Consider the following 23,652-nt stretch of genomic DNA (forward strand, 5'->3'; position numbering starts at 1 on the left):
GGACAGTCACTTGAAGTCAACAAATACTGATATTAATTACTACTAGATATAAAACACTGTGCTAAACCAAAGTCCCCGACCATGGTCTTATCCCCCAAGGACTTAAAAACCTAACTGGAGCAGAGAGCGTGTATGTGTGTGCACACGCATGCACATGCACACACACTCAGCTGCTTAAAGCAATGGACCGAGCCTGCACTAAGTCCATGTGGAAGACAAGTGAGGGCTAGATGAAACAGGCTGGGCTGGGATAAGTATGTCTGAAAGGACTTCCGGTTGGAATGAACATGTGAGCAAGCTAGGAAAACCATGGGGCACCTTCTGAGAGTGAGCGTTTAGGCACCGGAGCTACAAAGGAATCTGCGTTCCATCAGTCACAGATCTGCCCAAGTGAAGCTCTACCACGTGCTGCTGTAAGGCCCAGGACGGCAGTCTTCTCTCTCAGAGAGGAGCAGGTGTAGTCACTATTGGCACTTTCCCAGGACGTGAGATCCAAGGTAGGTTCTTACGGGAGGGTCCAAACTTCACCGGTTTTAAGTGCTTAATTTCCAGTGCCTAGAACACTGCCTGCCAAGTAGCAGGTGTTAAGTATTTCATAAATAAATCTATTCATACATAAAACACATATGAATGCATTTAAGATTTCCAAACAAAACTTAAAGGGTCTTGTCTGGCAAAAGTTATTTTGTAAATGGTCTGGGACCTCACAATAGTTTTGCATTTAAACCTTAAATCAGTCATAAACATGGGGTTCAAAGACAATGAAAAGATACTATTCTGTGTTTACTGACTATTCTTGGGGGAAGAGATGTAGGAGTATCAAAATATCAGACCAGATCTGAACTTACTTTCAGGTGGTTCTTTTTTATTATGTTTCACAACACTCGTCTTGATCGTTATCTGGATTCTAATGGAATTGTTTCAGATTGCCTCTCTAGGGACAAGTCTGGCTAGGTAAATAATCTCTGCCATCAAATTCACAACCATCAAATTTTACAGGAGGAAATAGTTCCATCAAAAACAAGAAAGGCTAATGGGCTGATTTTATTAATCACGTTTCCCTACTTCCTACTCAGAGAAAAAAACATCAAAATGATGATAACAAAGTTGAAATGACTGATTTAGTTGGCATTAACTAGAGCTTTCTGCAAAGGTCTACCCCCAATAAATTGCAAAAACAGTGGTCAGCTTAACCAACAAAGAGGGTTTAACCACATCATGCACAGCTCTGATGTATCTGTAATGACCACAATATTAATTCATGTATAAATTAAATAATAAAAATTCCTCACCGTCCTTACTCATAAAATGTTAATCCTTCAACTAAGATTTAAAAATAAATTTAACTTATTCTTAAAATTCTGGCTTCACAACTTGAAGAAAACATCTTTTTTTTTTTTTTTACAACCGACATACTATTACTACTATCTCAAAAGATTCTAGGTTTTCTGTAGTATCATTATATTGTTATATTCTCTACTGCAGTCAAAACTGATTATTCTTTTTTTTTTAAACTGATTATTCTTTGATGATCTACATTTTTATGCACCGTAAGAGTTTTGTTTCAGAAACTTGGTGAAGATTCTTCTATTTTAAACTTCAGTGATCTATCAATGATCTTTCACTGTTTATTTATAAAGCACTTTCTAAACTCACAGGTCAGTAAAAGTACAGAATTGGAAACTGACTCAACAAACTGCTATAAAGGATACTGAGGTGTCTCTCGGCAACTTCGGCAACTTTCATGACAACCAATTTAAACAGAAATACCTACCCTCCAAAAGAGGAGAGAATCTTTATCGGTGTGCTATGGGAAGCCCTTGACTCAAATGCAGCCAATTATCTGCTTGCTCTAATCCATTTGGGCACAGGAACCAATTTGAAGGTACATGAAAATACATGCCACGTGCCCAAGATTATCTGTCTGCATGATTACAAGCTACCTGTAAGAGGTTAAGCATATATGCCTAGTTTAAAACCTCAAAATTCTTGTATATTCTGGTAATGGACAAAAATGATGAAGAGTGGGGAGGAAAGACAATGAATATTAAAATTCTCAGTTGACAGAAACGGTACCCCTTCCCTCATTCTTCTTTTGAAAAACCACTGTGCCACACCTAAAGCTGGGTTAAGGCAGAACTAAGCATTGAGGATTATTGAATGAATGGTTTTAACAGATCAGGGTGATTAAAATAACAATTATTGACATTATTAGAGACAAAGAACCAACTGTACTAACTCAATATAGATGACATAGGTTTTTCCATTTACTTTTAAGAATACTGGGAGTATTTCCTACTATTAATCTAAAAGTCACTGACAGTATAGAACAGCAATTAAATATGAAATTGTTATCTTGAGTTTTAAACTAATTACCTAAAAAACAATTTAAAAAACTTTAGTAACTAAGAAAACTCTTAATTACTCCATTTACTAGAACTATATCAGCATACAATAAATAGCTTCTTTCTTTTTTCACAGTAACTGTGAATCAAAATGGGAATCTAACTGTATGTAAAATACCCAAGTGGTCTAATACATACAGCAGTTAAAGTTTCCTCCTACTAGAATTTTAACCCATAGCTAACGTGGAGTCTGTTACTCTCACTATAAGGCCAATATTCTTGATTAGAAACTGTTGGGGCCAAAAAGCGTCTGAAACTCAGAACCTCAGGCATTTTCAAATGGTAACACAGTTATGTATACTGCATTTATGTAAAGTCTTCAGTGGTATCTGGGTCAGTGGTCCGTAACTAAACACATTAAAAGTTCTCTGAGGCAAAATCCATACATCTTCATGCTAGTGATCTGGATAAACAGACTAGAAAGAGTCTTGCCATTACATGTCAGATTTGAGTCCTAATGAAGTGTTTCTAATTTTGCCACCAATGAGTTATAATAAAACAAAACAAAAAAACAACTAAGGGCTTTTCGGACTTCAGAATGGCAGATCAGAGATGATGGAATATACTGTACTGTAAATATCATTAACCACTATTAATGGTAATTTTTCTAAATGGAAAGCCTGCACCTTCAGAAGGGGAATGGGATTTTGCCAATTAAGACGACCAACCCTGCATACATAAACTCAAAGGCAAACTTCCTTTTCAAACTTTCCCTCCATTATTAGCTGAATGACACCACTAGCACCAGCATGTATTTTCAAATTCTGACAGCTGGGGATTACTAATAACCGATCATAAATAAGCCTAAGACAAGAGAGACAGCTGGGTGAGCCAAGGGAGTGACCATGAATTTGAGCATGTAATTGTATTTGCAACATAATGAGCTGCCTAATTGCATATCCAAGTTTACATGCATTTGTGTGAGTAATTATGAGTCATTTAAAGGTACCTGACTTGTAGTGCTTTGTTCTCTCATTCCTAAAAATCAGATTAGCAAAAGAGTAATTTAACATTTAAAAATATTTTAAAAAGGAGAAAGATTATTATCTGCCATGGTTTCAATTTTGATTGTTTTTGAAAAGTAGTTTAGACACTGAAATAAAATGATAATAAAATAAAATAATTGTTGTTTAGTTGCTAAGTTGTGTCTGACTATAACCCCATGGACTGCAGCCTGCCAGGCTCCTCTGTCCATGGGTTTTCCCAGGCAAGAACACTGGAGCAGGTTGCCATTTCCTTCTCCAGGGCATCTTCCCAACCCAAGGATTGAACCCGGGTCTCCTGCATTGGCAGGTAGATTCTTTACCCTGGGCCACCAGTGAAGCTCGATCATAAAATAAGGCCAGGTGAAAAGGAAAAAGTAAGATTACTTATGCCACCCTACCACCATCAGCCAACAAACACTTTAGTGGCACACTAACTATATATTATCTCCTCTCCCTCCCAAGCCTAGTTAAAATGACAATAAATCAATATAAAAGATAATAACCTGCAAAGACAAAAAGAACAAAAGAAGAAAATACAGTGGTTAACAGATTTAACACAGTATAAATTACAGAGGTAATAACAAAAAGGAGACTAGATTCTTTCCTTAGTGTCCTTGAGACCCAGCACTCCCAGGCTCCATGTATCTGGGAAGACGGGCCCGAACAGAGGGGAGATGATGGAGCTGATGAAGCCCCTTAAGAAACCAGAGGACCATTCCCTGGAGACAGTGAAGGAAAGCTGCTCCACCTGAGTGGATACCCGGCAATGGTGACTTGAGCTGTAGGGCTAGAATCGGCAAACTAACTGGTGGCCTACACATCAAAGTATGTGGCCCTCTGCCCTGTTTCCAACTCCCAGAAGGCCAGGAGCCATACGCGTGCTGCTAGGCTTCCATCCCTGCCATCCTAAATCCCCAACACTCCTGGTGAGAAACTGGGGGATTCTCTGTAGAAAACTAAAGATCCCCAGAGAGAGCCTTCCCAATGTTGCTATCTGGGAATTCTCCAATACAGGCACAGACCTCATTTTATTGTACTTTGCTGATACTATGTTCTTTAGAAATTGAAGGTGTGTGACAACCCTGCGCTGTCAGATGACGGTTAGCAAGCTGTTGATCCCTGGGATCAAGAAGATCCCCTGGAGAAGGAAACAGCAACCCACTCCAGTTTTCTTGCCTGGGAAATCACATGAACAGAGGAGCCTGGCAGGCTACAGTCCGTGGGGGTCACAAAGAGTCAGACACGACTTAGCAACTAAGTATGAGTGTGTGTGCTCAGTTGCTTTCTTGGAATCTCATGGACTGTAGCCTCACCAGGCTCCTCTGTCCACAGGATTTCCCAGGCAAGAAAACTGGAGTGGGTTGCCATTTCCTTCTCAAGGGGATTCTTCCTGACCCTGGGATCAAACCCTATCTCTGGCATTGGCAGGTGGATTCTTTACCACTGAGCCACCAGGAAAGCCCCCCTCTTTTTTAGCAATAAAATATTTTAAAATTAAGATATGTATATTTTTTAGACATAATGCTCTTGCACACAATATAGAATAATGTAAACATAACTTTTATATGCACTGAAAAATAAATGCATATATCCACTGGAGATCTACTGACTTTGAGCTTGGTGATATTCAGAACATGCAAACTTAGTAAACACCAACTAGTCCGGCTAAATTAAGGAAAAGGGCTAAAAAGAATTACTCTCAAGTGAACCATGGCCAATTTGAGACAGCAAAAATCTTATTCAAAACCATGACATTCCTTTATGAACCAAATATCTTCAAGTTCTTTTAAGTATTCAAAACTGTACTACATTTAACCTAAGTATTTCTAATTTGAGTGAGAATGAAAAACTGTTCATTTTTGCTTTTTCCAAAAATTACAGTCATTAAATAGTAATGATAAAGTCCTCAGCTTCCATCTTCCTTCAAATTCTCAAGAAAAATGGAAGAATCTTAACATGGTCCCTGACTTTTTCAAAGTCCACTGTTAAATAGGACAAATGTGTTCTCGTAGGGTCTCCTCTTCATTCTATATGTGCTGCCCTCTTCATTCTATCCTAGACAGCCTGACTGTGGCTCTGCTGCAAATACCACTGGATGTTTATCATGTTACACTTGAAATTCCATGCAGTTTCCTCAAGTTCACATCCAGAGTCTACAGCTCCAAAGACTCCAAGCAATGTTAAAATCCTCTGCGTCCAGTCTTTTCCAGTCCCAGTTTCCTAACTATGCTAAAAATGCTCAACTTTGACGGCGATGTCTGCACATAAGAATATACGCAACAGCCCCATGGGTGCTAAAGGCACTCGGCCAATTTAATCATCTGAGAATGTGTTTATCTTTTTGATCACACACCTGGTAACACCCACTCTCCAAGATCTTGTTTTGTCATTTTATTCCTGCCAGGAGTTACACAGATGGCTTTAGTGTGCTATCCTGGTTACCACATCAGCAGTTTCCTGGTTCTATCCTACTTCCTTACAGGCAAAGGAATTTATTAAAAATTTTTCAGCATATCCTGATGCCTTCTAATTCTAAAGTCCATGTAAAATCTAAGGGTATCCTGAAGAAACTTGGCAGAGACATAGGAAGAGTAAAATGTTTTAAAATTAAGGTTATACTCCTCAACACTGCTATTTTGCGGTGGAGGGGGGGCAGTCAAAAAAATATTTTGCCCCACCATTTAGCAGTTAATATTTATCTACAAGGTACCATGTGGAACTAGGAAATCCTGAAGAATGCACTTCAAATTCAAGCAAAAGAAGATTTTCCATATATTCCCAAAGAAAGCCAAAATAGAGCATTATACTGATAGAGCAAAAGAGGGTTAAAGAACCCAAGTTCAAGTCATAATTGAATAAAATGTAACCAACCATAATGCACTTAAGTTATTTTCTACAACCCAGGTGGAAAGTCTATTTCAGATTTTAAATATGCGTGTTCCCCACTATGATGATAAACAGGATTCCTACACATGACAATATAATGGCCCTACTAGGATATACGGTATGTGTGTGTATGTACAAGGTTATGGGAAGGATGTAGTATGTATATTGTATTAATCTTTTTTTAGTGAAGTCTTAGGATAGATTTCAAAAACTTGACATAAATCTAATCATTTTCAAAAAGAGAAGCACTTTACAAGGAAAGGCATACACATAATGACATCTTCAAACTCAGAATGACAGGAAAGCTATGTCGTCTGGGGGGTAGTGATGAAAGGGAAAAGATCACCCCCTGTAGCAGAACCAAAAACTGGACTCCAAAAATCGGACTCCATGGCAACCAAGGCAAAAAGTGATGTATAATAAGGTAGAGGGACACCATTTACTTGATAAAAAAAGCATACTGATATGTCTGGAAAGAGAAGCTCTCTTTTGGAACTAAACTTGAGAAGCATTTCATAGATCTCTCTCTAAGGAACTCTAACTGGACAGTATTTCTTTAAAACAGGTTTACAAAAGAAACTTCATATGACTGTTACACATCAAAGTAACATTAAACTGTAATTTATGAAGGTCCAAGTAACGTGATCCAAGCAAACAGCTTGATGATCTAACTTGACTCTGTGTTGTCCAATACAGTAGCCACCAGCTACATGTGGCTACTTAGACTTATTTAACTAAGACAGAATAAAATGTAAAATTCAGTTCCTTGGGCACACTGAGCACATTTCAAATGCTCAATAATCACACACGGCTATTTGCTGCCAAGTTGGACAGAGCAGATCTTGGAATGTCTCCATCAGAGAAAGTTCTGAACAGCACTGGTTTAGAGAACTCAAAGAAATGAGTGGTGAATACCCATTAAAAGGAAACTAGGCAAATAAATTATGACATACCTGTATAACGAAATATTGTGGAACCATTAAAAAGAATGGGTTTACTTTATATTTATCTGATCTGATCAGAATAATATTGATATACCATTACATGACAAAAATCTCTCTCAGAACAGTATGCATCATGAGATTCCAATTCTGCAAAATCACACGCTAGTGTGTAGGCAGGGTGTGTGGGGTAGGCATGGAGGGAAAGAGAATGTACACCATCTTGTTAACAACAGTAGTGGGAGTGGCAGTTATGAAGGACTTCTTCGGTTTATACGTTTGATTTTTTTTTTTTTTTTTAATAGAGCATTTTTCCTAAAGTAAAACAACGTTCCCAAAGGGAGAGAGGCACATAGACAGAGTTACCAACTGATCAACAAGCCACACAACATCAAACTGGTTTCAGCAATGGTTTCAGATGATCTTCATGAAGGAGCAGGGGTCCAGCCTATAATTCAGGACTGAGGCCCTTAGTGAACTTAGTGTATTTGTGATATTGACTGAGAAGAGACCTTTACGAAAGACAAACGCTCTTTTTTTCTCTCCAGAAAATTCAAGAATTTAACTCACTCACAACTTTTGTTGTGAGAAATATCAACAACCTCAGAAATGTAGATGATACCACTCTAATGGCAGAAAGCAAAGTGGTACTAAAAAGAGGCTTCTTTTGACGAAGGTGAAAGGGGAGAGTGAAAAAGCTGGGTTAAAACTCAATATTCAAAAAACTAAGATTGTGGCATCCGGTCCCATCATTTCATGGCTAACAGATGGGGAAACAATGCAAACAGTGGCAATTTTTATTTTCTTGGACTCTAAAATCACCATGCACAGTGACAGCAGCCATGAAATTAAAAGACACTTGCTCCTTGGAAGGAAAGCTATGACAAGCCCAGACAGTGTATTAGAAAGCAGAGATATCACTTTGCTGACAAAGTTCCGTACAGTCAAAGTTATGATTTTTCTAGTAGTCGTGTATGGATGTTGTTGGACCATAAAGAAGGCTGAGTGCCATAGAATTGATGCATTCAAATTGTGGTGCTGGAGAAGACTCTTGAGAGTCCCCTGACCTGCAAGAAGATCCAACCAGTCAATCCTAAAGCTATGGTTTTTCCAGTAGCCATGAACAGATGTCAGAGTTAAGACCATAAAGAAGGCTGAGTGTGTAAGAATGGATGCTTTTGAACTGCGGTGCTGGAGAAGACTCTTCAGAGTCCCTTGGACTGCAAGGACATCAAACCAGTCAATCCTAAAGGAAATCAACCCTAAATATTCACTGGAAAGACTGATGCTGATGCTAAAGTTCCAATACTTTGGCCACCTGATGCAAAGAACTCACTCATTGGAAAAGACCTTGATGCTGGGAAAGATTGAGGGCAGGAGAAGAAGGGGGCGACAGAGGATGAGATGGCTGGATGGCATCCCCGACTCAATGGACATGAATCTGAGGAAACTGCAGGTGACAGTGAAAGAGAGGGAAGCCTAGCGTGCTGCAGTTCATGAGGTCGCAAAAAGTTGGACATGACTTGGCGACTGAACAACAACCTAATGATCACCAAGCCCTAAGGATATATTCCCTCCTTACTGTCTCTTCTGTGTCTTCCTTCACCACCCATTGCCAATATCTCAGAGGGAGCTCAGAGAACTTTTCCTGATCAATTACAATCCTAAGTCCTGCTTCCCTAGTGGCTCAGACGGTAAAGAATCTGCCTGCAATGCAGGAGATCCGGTTCGATCCCTGGGTCAAGAAGATCCCCTGGGCAGAAGAGCCCGGAGGGCTGTAGTCCATGGGGTCGAAAAGAGTTGGACACGACTGAGCAACTAACAGGCACAACCCCTGCTTTAAAGTCACCCCTTCCTATAGGCAGAATAATCTTATCCCCATATCTGATCTCATACCCTTGAATAAAACCCATCAAAAGCATGCCACTCCTCTTTAAACCAAAACACAAAACACTGTACAAAAGGTTTAGATACAGGCCTTTTATCTCTCCAGTTTTACTTATCTCTTGCCCCTCCCTACCCTTGGAAAACCTAAGCTCCTTCACAGTGCACTGAACAGATCTGAAGCTCTAATTTCAATCCCCATGTGCAGAAAGCTCTCCCTTTCTTTCTACCTCTTCACTGGTTAATTCCTACACATCCTTCAAAATTCAGAACAGGGACTTCCTGGTGGTCCAGTGGTTAAGAATCTGCTCTGCAATGCAGGGAAGTCATGGGATCTTGGCTCCCCAACCAAGAAATGAACCTGGGCCCTTGGCAGTGAAAGCATGGAGTCCTAACCATTGGACCACCAGGGAATTCCCTCTATTTAGTAACTTTGGCCACATGATGCAAAGAGCCTACTCACTGGAAAAGACCCTGATGCTGGGAAAGACTGAAGCAGGAGAAGAGGGTGGCAGAGGATGAGATGATTGGATGGCATCACTGATTAAATACACATTAGTTTGAGCAAACTCCGGAAGATAGTGAAGGACAGGGAAGCCTGGCCCGCTGCAGCCCACGGGGTTGCAAAGACACGACTGAGTGACTGAACAGCAACAACAATTTTCAAATTTCAGTTTTCAAATAGAGCAATTTAAACCACTAATAACACAAGTCAATCCCACAATCACCACCCAAAAGGGCATGGGGGAAAAGCAGATGACACTGAAGCAAGGAGATGGATAGACGGAGGCTCACTGTATCCATCTTTCAGTTCAGTTCAGTTGCTCAGTCGTGTCCAACTCTTTGCAACCCCATGAATCACAGCATGCCAGGCCTCCCTGTCCATCACCAACTCCTGGAGTTCACTCAAACTCATTTCCATCGAGTCGGTGATGCCATCCAGCCATCTCATCCTCTGTCGTCCCCTTCTCCTCCTGCCCCCAATCCCTCCCAGTGTCAGGGTCTTTTCCAATGAGTCAGCTCTTTGCATCAGGTGGCCAAAGTATTGGAGTTTCAGTTTCAGCATCAGGCCTTGCAATGATCACTCAGGACTGATCTCCTTTAGGATGGACTGGTTGGATCTCCTTGCAGTCCAAGGGACTCTCAAGAGCCTTCTCCAACACCATAGCTCAAAAGGATCAATTTTTCAGCACTCAGCTATCCATCTTTAATTTACCCTTATGCATATTTGAAATATTTACATAATAAAATGTTTTAAATGAAGTGTCAAATACACATTCCTTCAAATCAGCGTGTGTTCAGTGAGAGCCCACAAAGTACCAGACACAGTTCTAGTCACCAGGGATACAGCAGAAAGTAAAACACACAAAAACCATGCCCTGAGCGTGCTGACATCCGGGCACACGTGCACTGGAAGAAAAACTTGCCTGGAATTTGAGAGGACACCAAATCAAAGTAAAGAAAGTCCACATCCTAGAACTTTCTTTTTGTTTTCTGTATTAGCCTGGCCTTTTAAAAGAACGTAGCCCAAATTTCTTACCTATTTGTACAACTTGTCTTCTATTTTTAAGGTTAAAAAAGAAAAAACAAAACACAACAACTCCACAGTAGGTAATGGGCCTCTCAGTCAAAGAAAGTGCCAGAGGATTCAGACTATCAGGCAAACTCAGGAACTAAAAACCGACCACTGGCTGTAAACACTACTTCCTACCACCACTGCCTAGGTGACCATACCAACAGGCCCCTGGAGTACCAGAGTGATTCCCATCTCTCTCTTGCCCGAAACAAGAATGGTAAAGAGATGAAACTGGTGAGCACCAAGACGGAAGGAATCACCAGAGCTGGAAAGACATGATCTTTGGTCAATATTTGACTCAAAACTAAAAACCAGCATCTGAATAGGAAGCTTTCAAGCAAACAGGCATGCCAGATGTGCAACCGTTTTAGCAAAAACAAGTATCATCTAAAAACATATTAACAGAATAAAGTTAATGTCATACATGCGTCAAATATTTCCATATGGAAATTATGTTCATTTTTACCTCGCCGGAACCGAAATTAACTTTTGAAAATGTGACAGGATGTTCAGAAAATTACTTCCTGAGTGTTACACATTAATGCTCTCTGTGCGTCTGCTATTCTAGTGACCCAATAAAATGTGATGGGAAATGGAGAGGATTTCCTTTGTTGAGAAAAATGCCAAAGATACTGTTACTGCCTGAAGTCTTTAGATTAAAATAGGAAGTCCACATTTCCCCCTTGTAAAGACACAAACAACTTGTTTGTATTAGGACAGAATACTTTATTAGCCACCTGACACTCGTGCCTTACTTCCCATTTCACAATTTTGAACATATAACTGAAAGATTACACATAGAACACAACACCTTATAAAGCAATTTCATGCATACGAGAAAATTCAGTTACAAGAGATCTGCTGTGAGATTGGGTAAGTTAGAAAAGAAGCTCACTCTGCTTTTCACCCCTCTCTTCTTCTGTTAATCAGAAAAAGTAATGAAAATACATGGAGCTTGGAATTAACTGCCACTAACCTGCTGTTTTGCCTATAAGTGCCTCACATATTTTTCTCCATGAAGTTAGGTCTATCACCTTACATAAGATGTCTTACCCCCACAGATCTTTCCTATGGGCTTGGCTTTATCTTTTAAATGCTTTTCTTAGAGAACAAAATTAAATGTATGTTCCATCTACATTATCGTGAATCAAGAAATCTAAAAAATACCCATCTCTGAACTCAAGAGTTGAACTCAATTTAAAATGAATCAGGTTTTCATTCATATTTGTCTTCTCTTTCCTTTTCCACTGCCTCCTGTATTCTGACAGCTCTCCCCACACACTCAATAATGAAAATTTTCTTCCTTAGTCTAAAGTGCGATCATTTTCTTTACCTCCCATGGGGTGCCTTTCTTTTATGAACTTATTCTTTTCCTAAATCCTATAAACATGCCTTCTCTAGATGGTGCCTGATAGCACAATTCCTGAACTCTTTTTCTGAGCTTTCTCTAATCCTTGACCTGTGAAATATTTCTCAAAGAACAAGCATATTAAAAACCCCAAGATCACCCCTTCACTGTATCTCTTGTCCTCCCCCAGCCCCACTCACATGTGGAATCACTGCCAACATCCTGCTTAATTTATTCCTTTGACTTAGAACTGAACAAAACCCCCGATCCATTTTTCACAGATACCATTGCAAAGCCCTATCTCACTCATTCTGAACTTGCTAATTATATTTACAATTTTTTTCTCCTTCTTCTACTCTGACCACTGTATTTAATACTTCTGAGCTGTAATTTCATTGGTTTAACTTCTTACATAGAGACCAGGTTCTAAAGTCAAGCAGCTAAGATTAACAATACGGTGCAGAAGAATCTGCCTGCCAATGGAGAAGACCCAAGAGACTCAGCTTTGATCCCCAGATCAGGAAGATTCCCTGGAAGAGGAAACGCAACCTACTCTAGACTTCTTGGCTGGCAGGCTACAGTCCATGGGGTCGCAAAGAGTTGGACACAACTAAGCAGAAGACAGAACAGCAGCAATTAAAGTCAAACCTGAAAATCCTTCACAGCAGCAATTAAAGTCAAACCTGAAAATGCTTCAGTAAGTCTAAAAGAGCACGTATGCCTCAGGTGTCGACCAGCGTCAGATACAGTGAGCAACCTGCAGCCAGGGGCCTTGTCACACCAAAAACTCTTATCTTAAATTACCAGAATCATCCTCAGTATGGCAATGCTATGAGAGGTACTGGGAACAAATATCTTTTGAAGAAAACACTCAAGCAGTCCCTTTCGAATCGCATGCCTCATCTCAACCACGTAACAGTGATCTCTAAGAGTTCATAATAACATGGGAAAACAGGAAGTGAGAAAAAAGCAAGATATTAGATCATATCAATTAAAAACAATGGAAAAAATAGAGCAAAATGTTAAAATGTGTTTGCCCTTCCCTGACAGCTCAGTTGGCAAAGAATCCACCTGCGATGCAGGAGACCCAGTTTGATTCCTGGGTCGGGAAGATCCACTGGAGAAGGGATAGGCTACCCACGCCAGCATTCTTGGGCTTCCCTTGTGGCTCAGGTGGTAAAGAATCCGCCTGCAATGTGGGAGACCTGGGTTCAATCCCTGGGTTGGGAAGATCCCCTGAAGAAGGGAAAGGCTACCCACTCCAGTATTCTGGCCTGGAGAATTCCATGGACTATATAGTCATGGGGTAGCAAAGAGCTGGACACAACTGAACGACTTTCACTTTGGTTAATGGAAGAGTGAGTTTTCTACTTGTCTTTATTGGCCATTATCTATAGTGTGCTTTTGATAACAGAATGTGGGAAATGGACTTCAGTTTTAAAACTCAGATTTTTAATTTAAGCAACCAGATTTCATCACTGCTTTCTGTTTCAATAACTAACAGCAAAACCAATGGCATTAGTAGTGCTCTCTCAACCTCTAGTTTACATGACCTGTAACAGACTGAACAGTATCAAATCATGTTTCTTATGTCATTTTCTTCACTCACACCTGTGATTCTGTCACAACCTTTTCAGTATATCTTTATTTTGTTCAATATCATGTTCTTCCTAGCTACATAAAAGCCCACATTCATATAATACTAAATATAAATACTCTTTGCCACTAGACCCATCAAATTTTACTCAATGCAAAAACATACAACAGCAATAATCAGCTGAATGTCTGTCAGGCAGCAAGCACCATGATAAATGACTAAGTGTCTACTGCACACAGCTGCCTCACAAAATCATTCTTCCTTTGTAGCTCAAGAAATGGAGGCTCAGTCAGGATAAGTAACCTGTTCGAGGTCACCAAATTCTTAAGTGGCAATCCAGGAATTCAAACTCAGGTCAGATGAATTTTAAAATTCCTTCCATAACCAACTCGGAATGACAAAATGCCTTCACAATCCAGCTCCGGAACTAGCTTGTCATTTGACCTTGAACAAATGACTTGATTTCTCAGCTACCAATTAAGGGGCTGGACTAGATGACCTCAAAGCTCCTAACCTGCTCTAATGTTCTGTGCTTCAAAAGCTTCCCCTGTTCCTTTGCAGCCTGTGGAGAAACGCTTTATTGTGGAAAACATTTCAGCATTTATCTGTCCAGCTCATGCTCTGTCTTGTATGTCCTCTGATGCTAGCAAGTTCCCCAGATACATCTGGTACTGCCTCCTTAAACCAAGAAAATATGCTGCAACTGGCACTAGAAAATAGGAATTTCTAAATTTAAAAAAAAGAAGAAAATAGGAATTTCTAACAAAACTACTTCTGTCACTATCTCTAATATCGCTCTGCTTAAATGAGCATCTGAGAGGAAAACCTGATCCACCACTTTTAGGATTCCATGTGAACACTAACATATTTAGGGCCATTTCAGCATATACTGGTGGGTCAAAGAGATCTCACATCTGGGGAATCTCTGGTATCAGATTAGTAAACATAAGAGCCATCAGTCTTGGCTTTGAATCGAACTGGATCAATGGTCCAGATTAGAAGCCAAATCTTAGAAAGCAGCAGGCACAGCACTTCCAGCAGCTCCAACTAAAAGCACAGGAAGAAAAATGATGCATTTCCAACCATTAAAATGCATAAGCCCATCCTATCCTAGATGCAAAGCCAATGTTCCCACACATTTCAGAAAGGGTACAACAAAAGCTCAATGTCCTTAGTTTCATATTCTCCTTCTATATTTTTCTAGGAAACAGTTTATCTCACAACAGCACCAGTAATACATCTTTTGGACGAGGCAATTTTTTTAGAAATCTGTCAGCCTTCACAAACATAATGATTGAAAGTGAAAGTGAAGTTGCTCAGTCATGTCTGACTCTTTGCAACCCCATGGACTGCAGCCTACCAGGTTCCTCCATCCATGGGATTTTCCAGGCAAGAGTACTGGAGTGGGTTGCCATTTCCTTCTCCAGGAGATCTTTGCGACCCAGGGATTGAATCCAGGTCTCCCGCATTGTAGGCAGATGCTTTACCATCTGAGCCACCGGGGAAGTTCAGAAATGCATAAGGGCTGCATGACCCCAAGATTCTGTGGTCATGCTGATTAGAACATACTGTCAGAGCAAAGAAACTGATCCTTATCCTGCTGTATAAAAATTAGTCTAGTACTCACGAGTCATGTTCTTAACCTTTTAATTTCACTAACGGTAGCAGAAAAAGGCAGATGCTGAATTCAAATTTGGGATAAGAACAGCTAAAAATCACTGCAAACCAGCCACTGTCAAAACATATGACCATTATCCAAGATTCTTCAAATTACAGTTATCTGATTATCTCATATATGTTTTACTAATTTTTCAGCACATATTAATCAAATGCCTACGGCGTAAAAGGCACTGCTTTAGGTGGTGGGAATGTAACTGAGGAAAAAAAGAAACAGTATCTCTGTGTCCATGTTTTTTATATCATAATAAAGAAAAATACACATTTATTACATATTTATTCATGTTTTTATTTATTTAATGTATAAATAAGTAAATAAATATAAGGAAGATTTTATGCTTCAATGGAAAGTTATGTGTAATCAAGAGTAGGGGGGGTCCACAAACTTTTTCTTAAAGATTTTAGGGCTTGCAGACCACAGGGTCTTTCTATCATAACTACTCAACTCTATCTTTTTGGTCAGAAAGCTGCTGTAGACAACACATAATAAATGAACGGGTGCATTGTCCCAATAAAACTTTATTTACCCAAAAAAAGAAAAAAAAAGGCAGTGGGCATTTAGTCAGGTGTTTAGTTTGCCAAACTCCTGGTCTAAGAGCATGCCTTTCAAGATTACCTGATTCTGATTCCATGGGATACATTTTACAACTCTGTAAACTGTAAGTAACTGACAGCAATGCAAGATTAATTGCTAACAGTCATGCGAAAGAATTCTGTCTTGGACAGATAACCCTCCATACCTTCGGAAAAGCCAATCTATTCATTTGTACATTCCCAACTCAGTATCACCTTATTCCACATAAATCTGTGCTATTTTAGACTTCACCTTTGATGACATGGACCTGATTCCTTTAATAAATTAAATGAAAATTTTTAACATGTTTATTTGAGATCTATGTTAAAGTCATGACTTCCCTTTTTTCTGAAAATTATTCTTAAACAGTTTTTGGTGTCTTGACCCAAGACACACAATGGACTCACCTGAAAGTGTCAGGGAGACTTTAGCACCAAGAAGAACGGCCAAGCACAGCTTGTTCCATTGGCACAAGATGAATCCAAAGGAGAGCTGCATGGACTTTGTTTTTCTAACTTTAATTTTCCTCTCTACTAATTCTGTGTTTGGGGTTAATTTACGACCTGTAAGTTATTCCCTGCTGCTGGCAGTGATGACGAGGGATTTGGTCTTTCACTCTAACCACTTGTCGATCTCTATAAAGGATAAATGGATTTCAAGAGATCTGCTCTCTGATGGGTGAGAGAAAACGGGGTCTCTGGTGTTTTCACCTTTTCCATTCTGTAGGGCATTCTAAGTTAATGACAGGAGCTAAGACGTTATGCTGAGCAAAATGATAAGCCCTTGGAAGCTGCCAAGGAGAAGAGGGACAGACTCTGACTGGTTGCTTTTATATTTTATCATCACTATTCTTGGCCATGTTAGGCTGCATATGAAATTCGCTGATCAGGTGTGGAGCCTGCACCCCCTGCAATGGAAGCGTGGAGTCTTCACCATCCAACCACCACGGAAGTCCTATTTTTATATTTTAAATTAACCTGGCTGTTGTATGAAAAACAGAATGCAAGAGAGACAAAGTGTAAGAGGAAGGATCCGGTAAGAGGCCATTAAGGTAACCCAGATGAGTGGCAGAAGCAGAAATACTGAAAAATGGCTGGATTTGAACCAATACTGGAAAAAGAGTTGATGGGAGGTTCGGATGGACCGGACGAGCACATGTGAAGAGGACGGGCGAAGAAACAAGGTTGTGCCTGTGCTCTGGGCCAAGGAACTGAGTAAGCAACGAAGTGAGAAGAGGGGCGGGTGGGGAGCTGGGACCAGGAATTCTGCTGTGGACACATAACTAGAGGGCACCAATGAGATGTCTAGTGGAGAGGTCTCCACCTCCACGGCCCAGCAGACTGGTGAGTATGTGACTCTGCAGCTCTGCAGGGAAGGAAAGGCTGGAGACAGAAGTTTGGAAGTCCGTAGCACACAGGTGTCCCTACGGAGCCTGGGGGACAGGTAAGCTCCCTGAGGGGAGAACAAAGAAACAAGGACTAAGCCCCAGCACCAAAGGAAGAGAGCCGAGGCTCAATCACCAAGCCACGAGGGCAAGAAAAGCCACGAAAGCAGACTGACTGGAAGGGCTAACTAGGCGACAGGAGGACAACCAGGAGAACGTGGCTTCCAGAAGCCGGCACAGCCTGGTTGAGCAGGGTGAAATGCTGCCTAAGTGATCTGCAGATGAGATCTATTTTATGGGAGAAAGCACGTCTGTCTGCACAATAAGACTCTGCAGGAAAAGCAGAACCTTCTGTCGGCCAAAGTTCTCTCTGCCATCTGCCTCATTTCCAGAGACAGTGGGAGAGACCAATCTTTCCCGATCTTGCCTCCAGAAGTGTGCTGCAATCATAAGACAAAATAAAAGACCAAGTCCCTAGCCCCAAACTTTAAAACGAGGAAGAGAGTATCTATATAAAAAGGAGACACAAAATACTTGCTAAGGTACTGTCAAATCTCATGCTAAACTAAAATAATGTATTTGCCAAACGGACAGCTGGTAAAAATACGTTACCGTCTTAAGAGGTGAAGGTAAGGAGTAACTAGGAAGCACTATGTAACTATGCCCTTGAGATTCTGGAAAATCATGCCAAAACATCCCAAGCAGTAATGCCTTCCCTGGTGGCTCAGTGGGTAAAGAATCCTCCTGCAATGTAGGAGACACAGGAGACGCGGGTTCAATCCCTGGGTCAAGAAGATCCATCCCCTGGAGAAAGAAATGGCGATCCACTCCAGTTTTCCAGCCCGGAGAATCCTCATGACAGAGGAGTCTGACGGGCTGCATTCCATGGGGTCACACAGAGTCAGACATGACTGAGCGACTGAGCACTCCCATCCCAAGCAGCAGTGCCTCTGGAAGGATGTGTGCTTGTGAGTTACAACTAAGTGAAATAAGTGGCCTTGAGATTTTACACTTCTTAACACATAGTTATCTCTCTTTGCAAAGAGTTCTGTACATTTCATGCATTATGCTGAATAAGTTCCAGTTTATAAATAAGTTTATATCTTAAAAAAAACAGAAGCACTGGTGTGAGTAAATATAACTCGTTATGTGTTTAACTCTGCCCTATGTGCAGGTACTCTGGTTCCAAGAGTACTTTCCAAATTTAAAAAATGTACGTGTTTAAAAAAAAAATCATACATCCTCAATCAATTGACTTTATTCTTCTAATTCAAACAGCTTCCTAATAAACAAGTAATTATTCTTTTTCTCAAGTTTACACATTCATATGTGTGTGTGTGCGCGCTAAGTTGCTTCAGTCGGTCCAACTCTTTTTGACCCCATGGACTGTAGCCCTCCAGGCATCTCTGTCCATGGGATTCTCCAGGCAAGAATACTGGAGTGGGTTGCCATGTCTTCCTCCAGGGGATCTCCCCGACCCAGGGATCGAGCCTGTGTCTCTTACGTCTCCTACACTGGCAGGTGAGTCCTTTACCACTAGCGCCACCTGGGAAGCCCTTACGCATCCATACACATTATCAAGCATGCCAGCCATCACGTGTCCGTCATGTGTGGTCTCCGAGCTCACTGACCCACGGGGCCTTGGAGCCCAGAAGCATTTCCAACAGGAACAGTACTCGGCACCCTGGCAGGTTTGGGCTGGGTGCCATGGGACTTGGATTCCCTCTGGAGTCCATGCAGTTGCCAAAGGTATAAATTAGGAAGAACTAACCTACGATTAAATTATATTTCAGAGGAACCCAAAGTTGAAAAACTGTTTCTGGCATTAGTCCTGAAAGCTGCAGCTGAATTAGGCCCTGGAATTTAAAAGGCAAACAAACAAACAAAAGAACAGATCCTGGTCTCTCAGAGACAGCAAAAGGGAACACTAAGAAAATGGGGAAAGAGCTGGAGAAAACCCGTTTGGTCATAAAAGACTAGCTAGCTATTGGGATAAGTAATTGGCAGAGACTATATAAATCTGAAAGTGCATTTACTCTAAAAAGACTTCAGGTACTCAAGAAAGATGGTACGGGGTAGACAGGCAAAAATCAACAAGCTGAAAGAACATTAAGCTGTCTTCATTTTCAGCACAGACTCAAAGCAGAGGGGGAAAAAAAGAGTTTTCATACCTGGTTTATAAGACGTTACTACAAATCATCATCCAAACTGCCTATATTTGGCATGAATTGCTTATTCAACACATACTTCTCTGGTTCTATAGGCCTCAAATAAATCTCTGTGAAAAATGTCAGCCTGGTGAGTTTGATAAAATCTTAGCAAAGATGGCAGGCTTTCAGACCCCTGGGCTCTTTCGCTCTGAAGGAGTGTCACAGAGAACAGGTTCCAAGTAAAGACAAGTGGCACCATAAACCCTCACAGTGTGCGAGGCAGCAGGGCAGAAAGATAGGTTAGGCAGGAACACGTAGGCACAAGCTGCCGCACAATGCTCAGCTGAGCAAGAACAACTCTATGCTGACCATCCACATGCGCTCAGCTGCCTAGGGGCAGTCTCTGGGTGGCTTTTTGACTTCGCTTGGCTACATCTGAACTACAGAGTTGAAACTAAGAAGATCTTCTAAGATAAGCTAACACTGTTCAAAAAGGCTGCTTCTAAAAACAAACAAACAAACAAAAAAAAGGCTGCTTCTCACCACCTGGGCTCCCCTCTTGTGTGAAGCTCCCAGTGCTTGGAACAAAAAAAAAAACCCAGCCTGAGAAACGGATCCAGACAAGCAGAAGGGAACCGGGGTCTCCTCCAATTCTAAGTCTATCATCCCCTTCCTCCTCCTGGATTCCAGCGGTCACCTCCATGTCCACACACTCACCAGGGAGAAAGCGGCTGTCACCTGTGGTTCTTTCCTCTCCCTTCCTCCCCACATCCAAGCAATGACCAAGCCTATCTTACAACTGTTGCCAATTGTCCCAGTTCTGCCCCTACTGCCACCATCTTTGCACAAGCTGGTGATGTGGCCTTCCTGCAAAAACAGAACTGCCCCACCCTGCTCCACACCGAGCGGCGCCCAGCCAGAGGCTCCTCGCCAGCTGAGGACTCCCAATCCGGGCTCCGCGCTCTACTTCAGTGCTCGATCTCCCTTCCCACTGGTGGGTTCTACACACTTCTTACACGAGGAAGGGCTCTTCGACACGAGACATCAAGAACTTGCAGGCAGCTGCTGAAGATCAAAACACAGAAAGCCCTCCTGAGAGGAAGATGGAGAGAGACCTCTCCCAGGATAAGTTCAGGGAGGGGCGGGCTGGTTTAGTCTGCCTCTCCTGACATGCCCAGACTGTAGGAAGACTCAGCGCTGGATTGAGGGAAGGCTCTTTTCCTGACAGACACAAGTCTTTATCAGGGGACGCCTCTGGACATGCTGCCTGGCTATTCAAGGAGGATAACCCCCTGGAATCACTGCCTGCCAGATCAGACTTCTCTGAAACTACCCCAGAACCTCCCAAGCCCCAGTTTCTAAAGGGGAGGTCTGGCAAAGGTAACAAAGGGACCATGTCTCTCCTGCAGATCACCACAGCCTGTTCTTGCTGCTTCTGGGTTAGATCTGATCTAATCCATTCTCCTGGTGGCAGCCAGAAGTTAACAATCCTTCAGAAATGCAGGTCTGATCCTCTCACTCTTGCACCTGCACCACCACACCCAGCCCACAGGACCATCGTACCCTGGCTGCAGAGCACACCTTCAGCCTGAGCTACCCTGTCCCTCAAGGGCAAATGCCCAGCCACGTGTATTACCTTCTTCTGGATCTTGGCAGACAATGTTCCCTTTACTTCTAAGACCCTTCTCCCATTCTGCACCCCACCCTCTTCATCTAGAACACAGAACCAGCCTTCCAGTCGCTCCTCGGAAATCAACTCCTCTGGAAGGTTTCTCCAAGTATCTGCCATACTTCCCCCCAGTTTCCATTTCCAGGTTCCTTACTTCAGTTAAGAGTGTTCATCACACTGACTGGAAACTGTCTACTTTCTTGTTTTACTTCCTAATAATGAGCTCTTCAAAGAAAGGGGTAGTACCCTATCCACTGTTACTCTGTCAACCTACAGCACTGGGCCTGACACAGCTGATACAATCAATAAACAGTTACTGATCAAATGAAGACAAAAACACATAAACTAACAGGAAAACGGAAGCAGTATCTCTGAGAGGCCGGGGAGAAAAGCAACAAATGACAATTTAGGAAAATGGAGAAGCTGCTATTTGAATGACCTACATCTCACCATCAACCAAAAGAAACATCCCAAAGTGCTTCCAACAACATACCAGGTTCCTGAAGCCACAGAAAGTCAACATTAACAGAATATCTTCTTTTGGAGCCGGGGGAACATACACATGGTTGAGCTATTTCAAAAGAACGATCATAAATATGAAGAATTTTCATAACTGGAGGCTAACGATGATCAGAGAGAGTTTATTCCCCCAAACATCTGATCTTCTACATCCCCCATGCTCTTCTCCGCAAATCTCAGAAAAGGAGATGTGTGCTGACCAGAATCTAAGGCCAACTTTGCAGTATAGGCTTTTCTGCTTAGGTATAGGTAGGGAAGTGTCTGGCATTTGTAATAGAAGAATGCTTTAAGGAAGGAGAAAAAAAAAGGGACAAGATAGTAAACTGCATGCCATCATGGATCATGGCAATCTAAGACGGTTTCTTATACACAAAAACCCATTTTTAAAAGACAATGCGATGACCGAAAGAGTCCTAGACTTTTCTTTTAGAGGATTAGGTCTCTTGATCACTAATAGCTGGAAGTTTAAGATTCTGAAACACTCTGAAACAAAAAACAAATGTAAATCTGAAGAATAAAGATGAATTTCTACTGATGATTTTTAATGGGATGTTAAGTAGTTTCCCATAAAAGGATGGTTAAGCATTCATTACTTTAGTGGCTCCAGGAAGTACAGTGATTTGACAAGTGAGCCACTGTGTCTAATTTATACAGCCACATGCAGGCCCAAAGTCCCTAGACACAGCCAGTTTAAAAATACAGTGTCTTTCCTTGTTCTATTTTTACCGTAACTCCTTTTTGTATCACTTACCGGAATGTAATAGATGCCCATCTTGGGGGCTTCATTGGCGGTAAGAAGCATTCCTAAAAATAAACACAATGAAAAAGGTAAACATAAGGGAAAAGAAAAATATTCTTCCTACTTGCTTTATATTTTGAAATGAGTGAAATGCTCAGAACATGGTGAACGGCAGAAGAGCCAGACCAGCAGCCAGGCACCCTTGGAGTCAGGTTGTGGGCTCTGGTCCCTGACCCTCCTGGACGGGGCATCTGAAGTATCAGAAAGATCAGGTTTCCCATCTGCAAAATGCTCAGGCTGTATCAGCTAAGTGTCGAGCGGTTCCCACAGAGAAGGGCCGCCATTTTTAAGGGGGTAAGTTTTAAGCTTCAGACACACCGATAAAAGGTAGATTCGATGCACAATTATGTATTATGAAAGTTAAGATAGGGATCTTCCTGTTAATCGGGAATCAAAAAACCAAAGTAAAGCATTTACCACAAAATGTCATAGCAAAGTAGTTCCTCATGTTTGAATTAAACTTTACACCTTAATAGAAAACAAAATGGCTTAAGGGGAATGCTATGTGTAGCTACACTAGAAAAGACCCAGATAGAATCCGACAGCCTTTACCAAGATGATTCACCCAGAGAGTGGCTGATAATTTAGTCCAGGGATCAGCGTTCTCAGAGAGTGAGAAAGGAGTGAGGGACAGCCTGCGGGATCCAGTGATGGCCCCCTGCTAACCCCAGGAGCAACAGTAACGGATCCACTACACTTCGGCACAGAATCAGTGCGCTCAGCTGGCTCAGCCCTGGGCTCAGGTCTCTGCCACACATGCAGCCCGCTCCACCGCCCCCCACAGGGGCTCTCACGGCAGCTCCAACCCTCTTTGCCCTGTTCCAGAAGGATGCACCAAAGCAAAACTGAAGTCAGTCCTTTGTAATTTACAAAACACTTCTGCGTACTTTATCTTGGTGAACATGTGACAACTCTCTGAGGTAAGGAATATCATCCTTATTTACATATCAAAAAATAAAGCTCATATATACTGAGTTACAAGTGCTGAGCACAACATTCAGAACATTACAAGCTAGAGAATTTAAGAGCAAAATTTCAGTCAAGAGCTCTTGTTTTTAAATACTTTACATATCAACTTACATTACCTTCATTTAAAAAATCTATTTGTAAAATACAACAGAAAAATCCATAGAAAGCACACATTTACATTACCACACCCCCGGCCCAGGGATCAAACCCAGGTCTCCTCCATGGCAGGCAGCTTCTTTGCTGTCTGAGACGCCACGGAAGCTCACAATCCTAATTAAGTACACCAAA

At 41.5% G+C, this 23,652-nt stretch overlaps 1 protein-coding gene across 1 annotated transcript in view; it reads right to left on the reverse strand.

Annotated features, from left to right (window-relative positions):
- NOL10 (nucleolar protein 10) overlaps positions 1-23,652 on the reverse strand; it is an 85,722-nt gene that overhangs the window by 32,997 nt on the left and 29,073 nt on the right. Inside the window, exon 13 of the mRNA XM_061154813.1 lies at positions 22,348-22,400. Within this exon, the coding sequence (XP_061010796.1) occupies positions 22,348-22,400 (53 nt within the window). The remainder of the gene's footprint in view (positions 1-22,347; positions 22,401-23,652) is intronic.

Source organism: Dama dama, chromosome 11 (assembly GCF_033118175.1).
Source record: "Dama dama isolate Ldn47 chromosome 11, ASM3311817v1, whole genome shotgun sequence".
In the NCBI taxonomy this organism is placed as follows: Eukaryota; Metazoa; Chordata; class Mammalia; order Artiodactyla; family Cervidae; genus Dama; species Dama dama.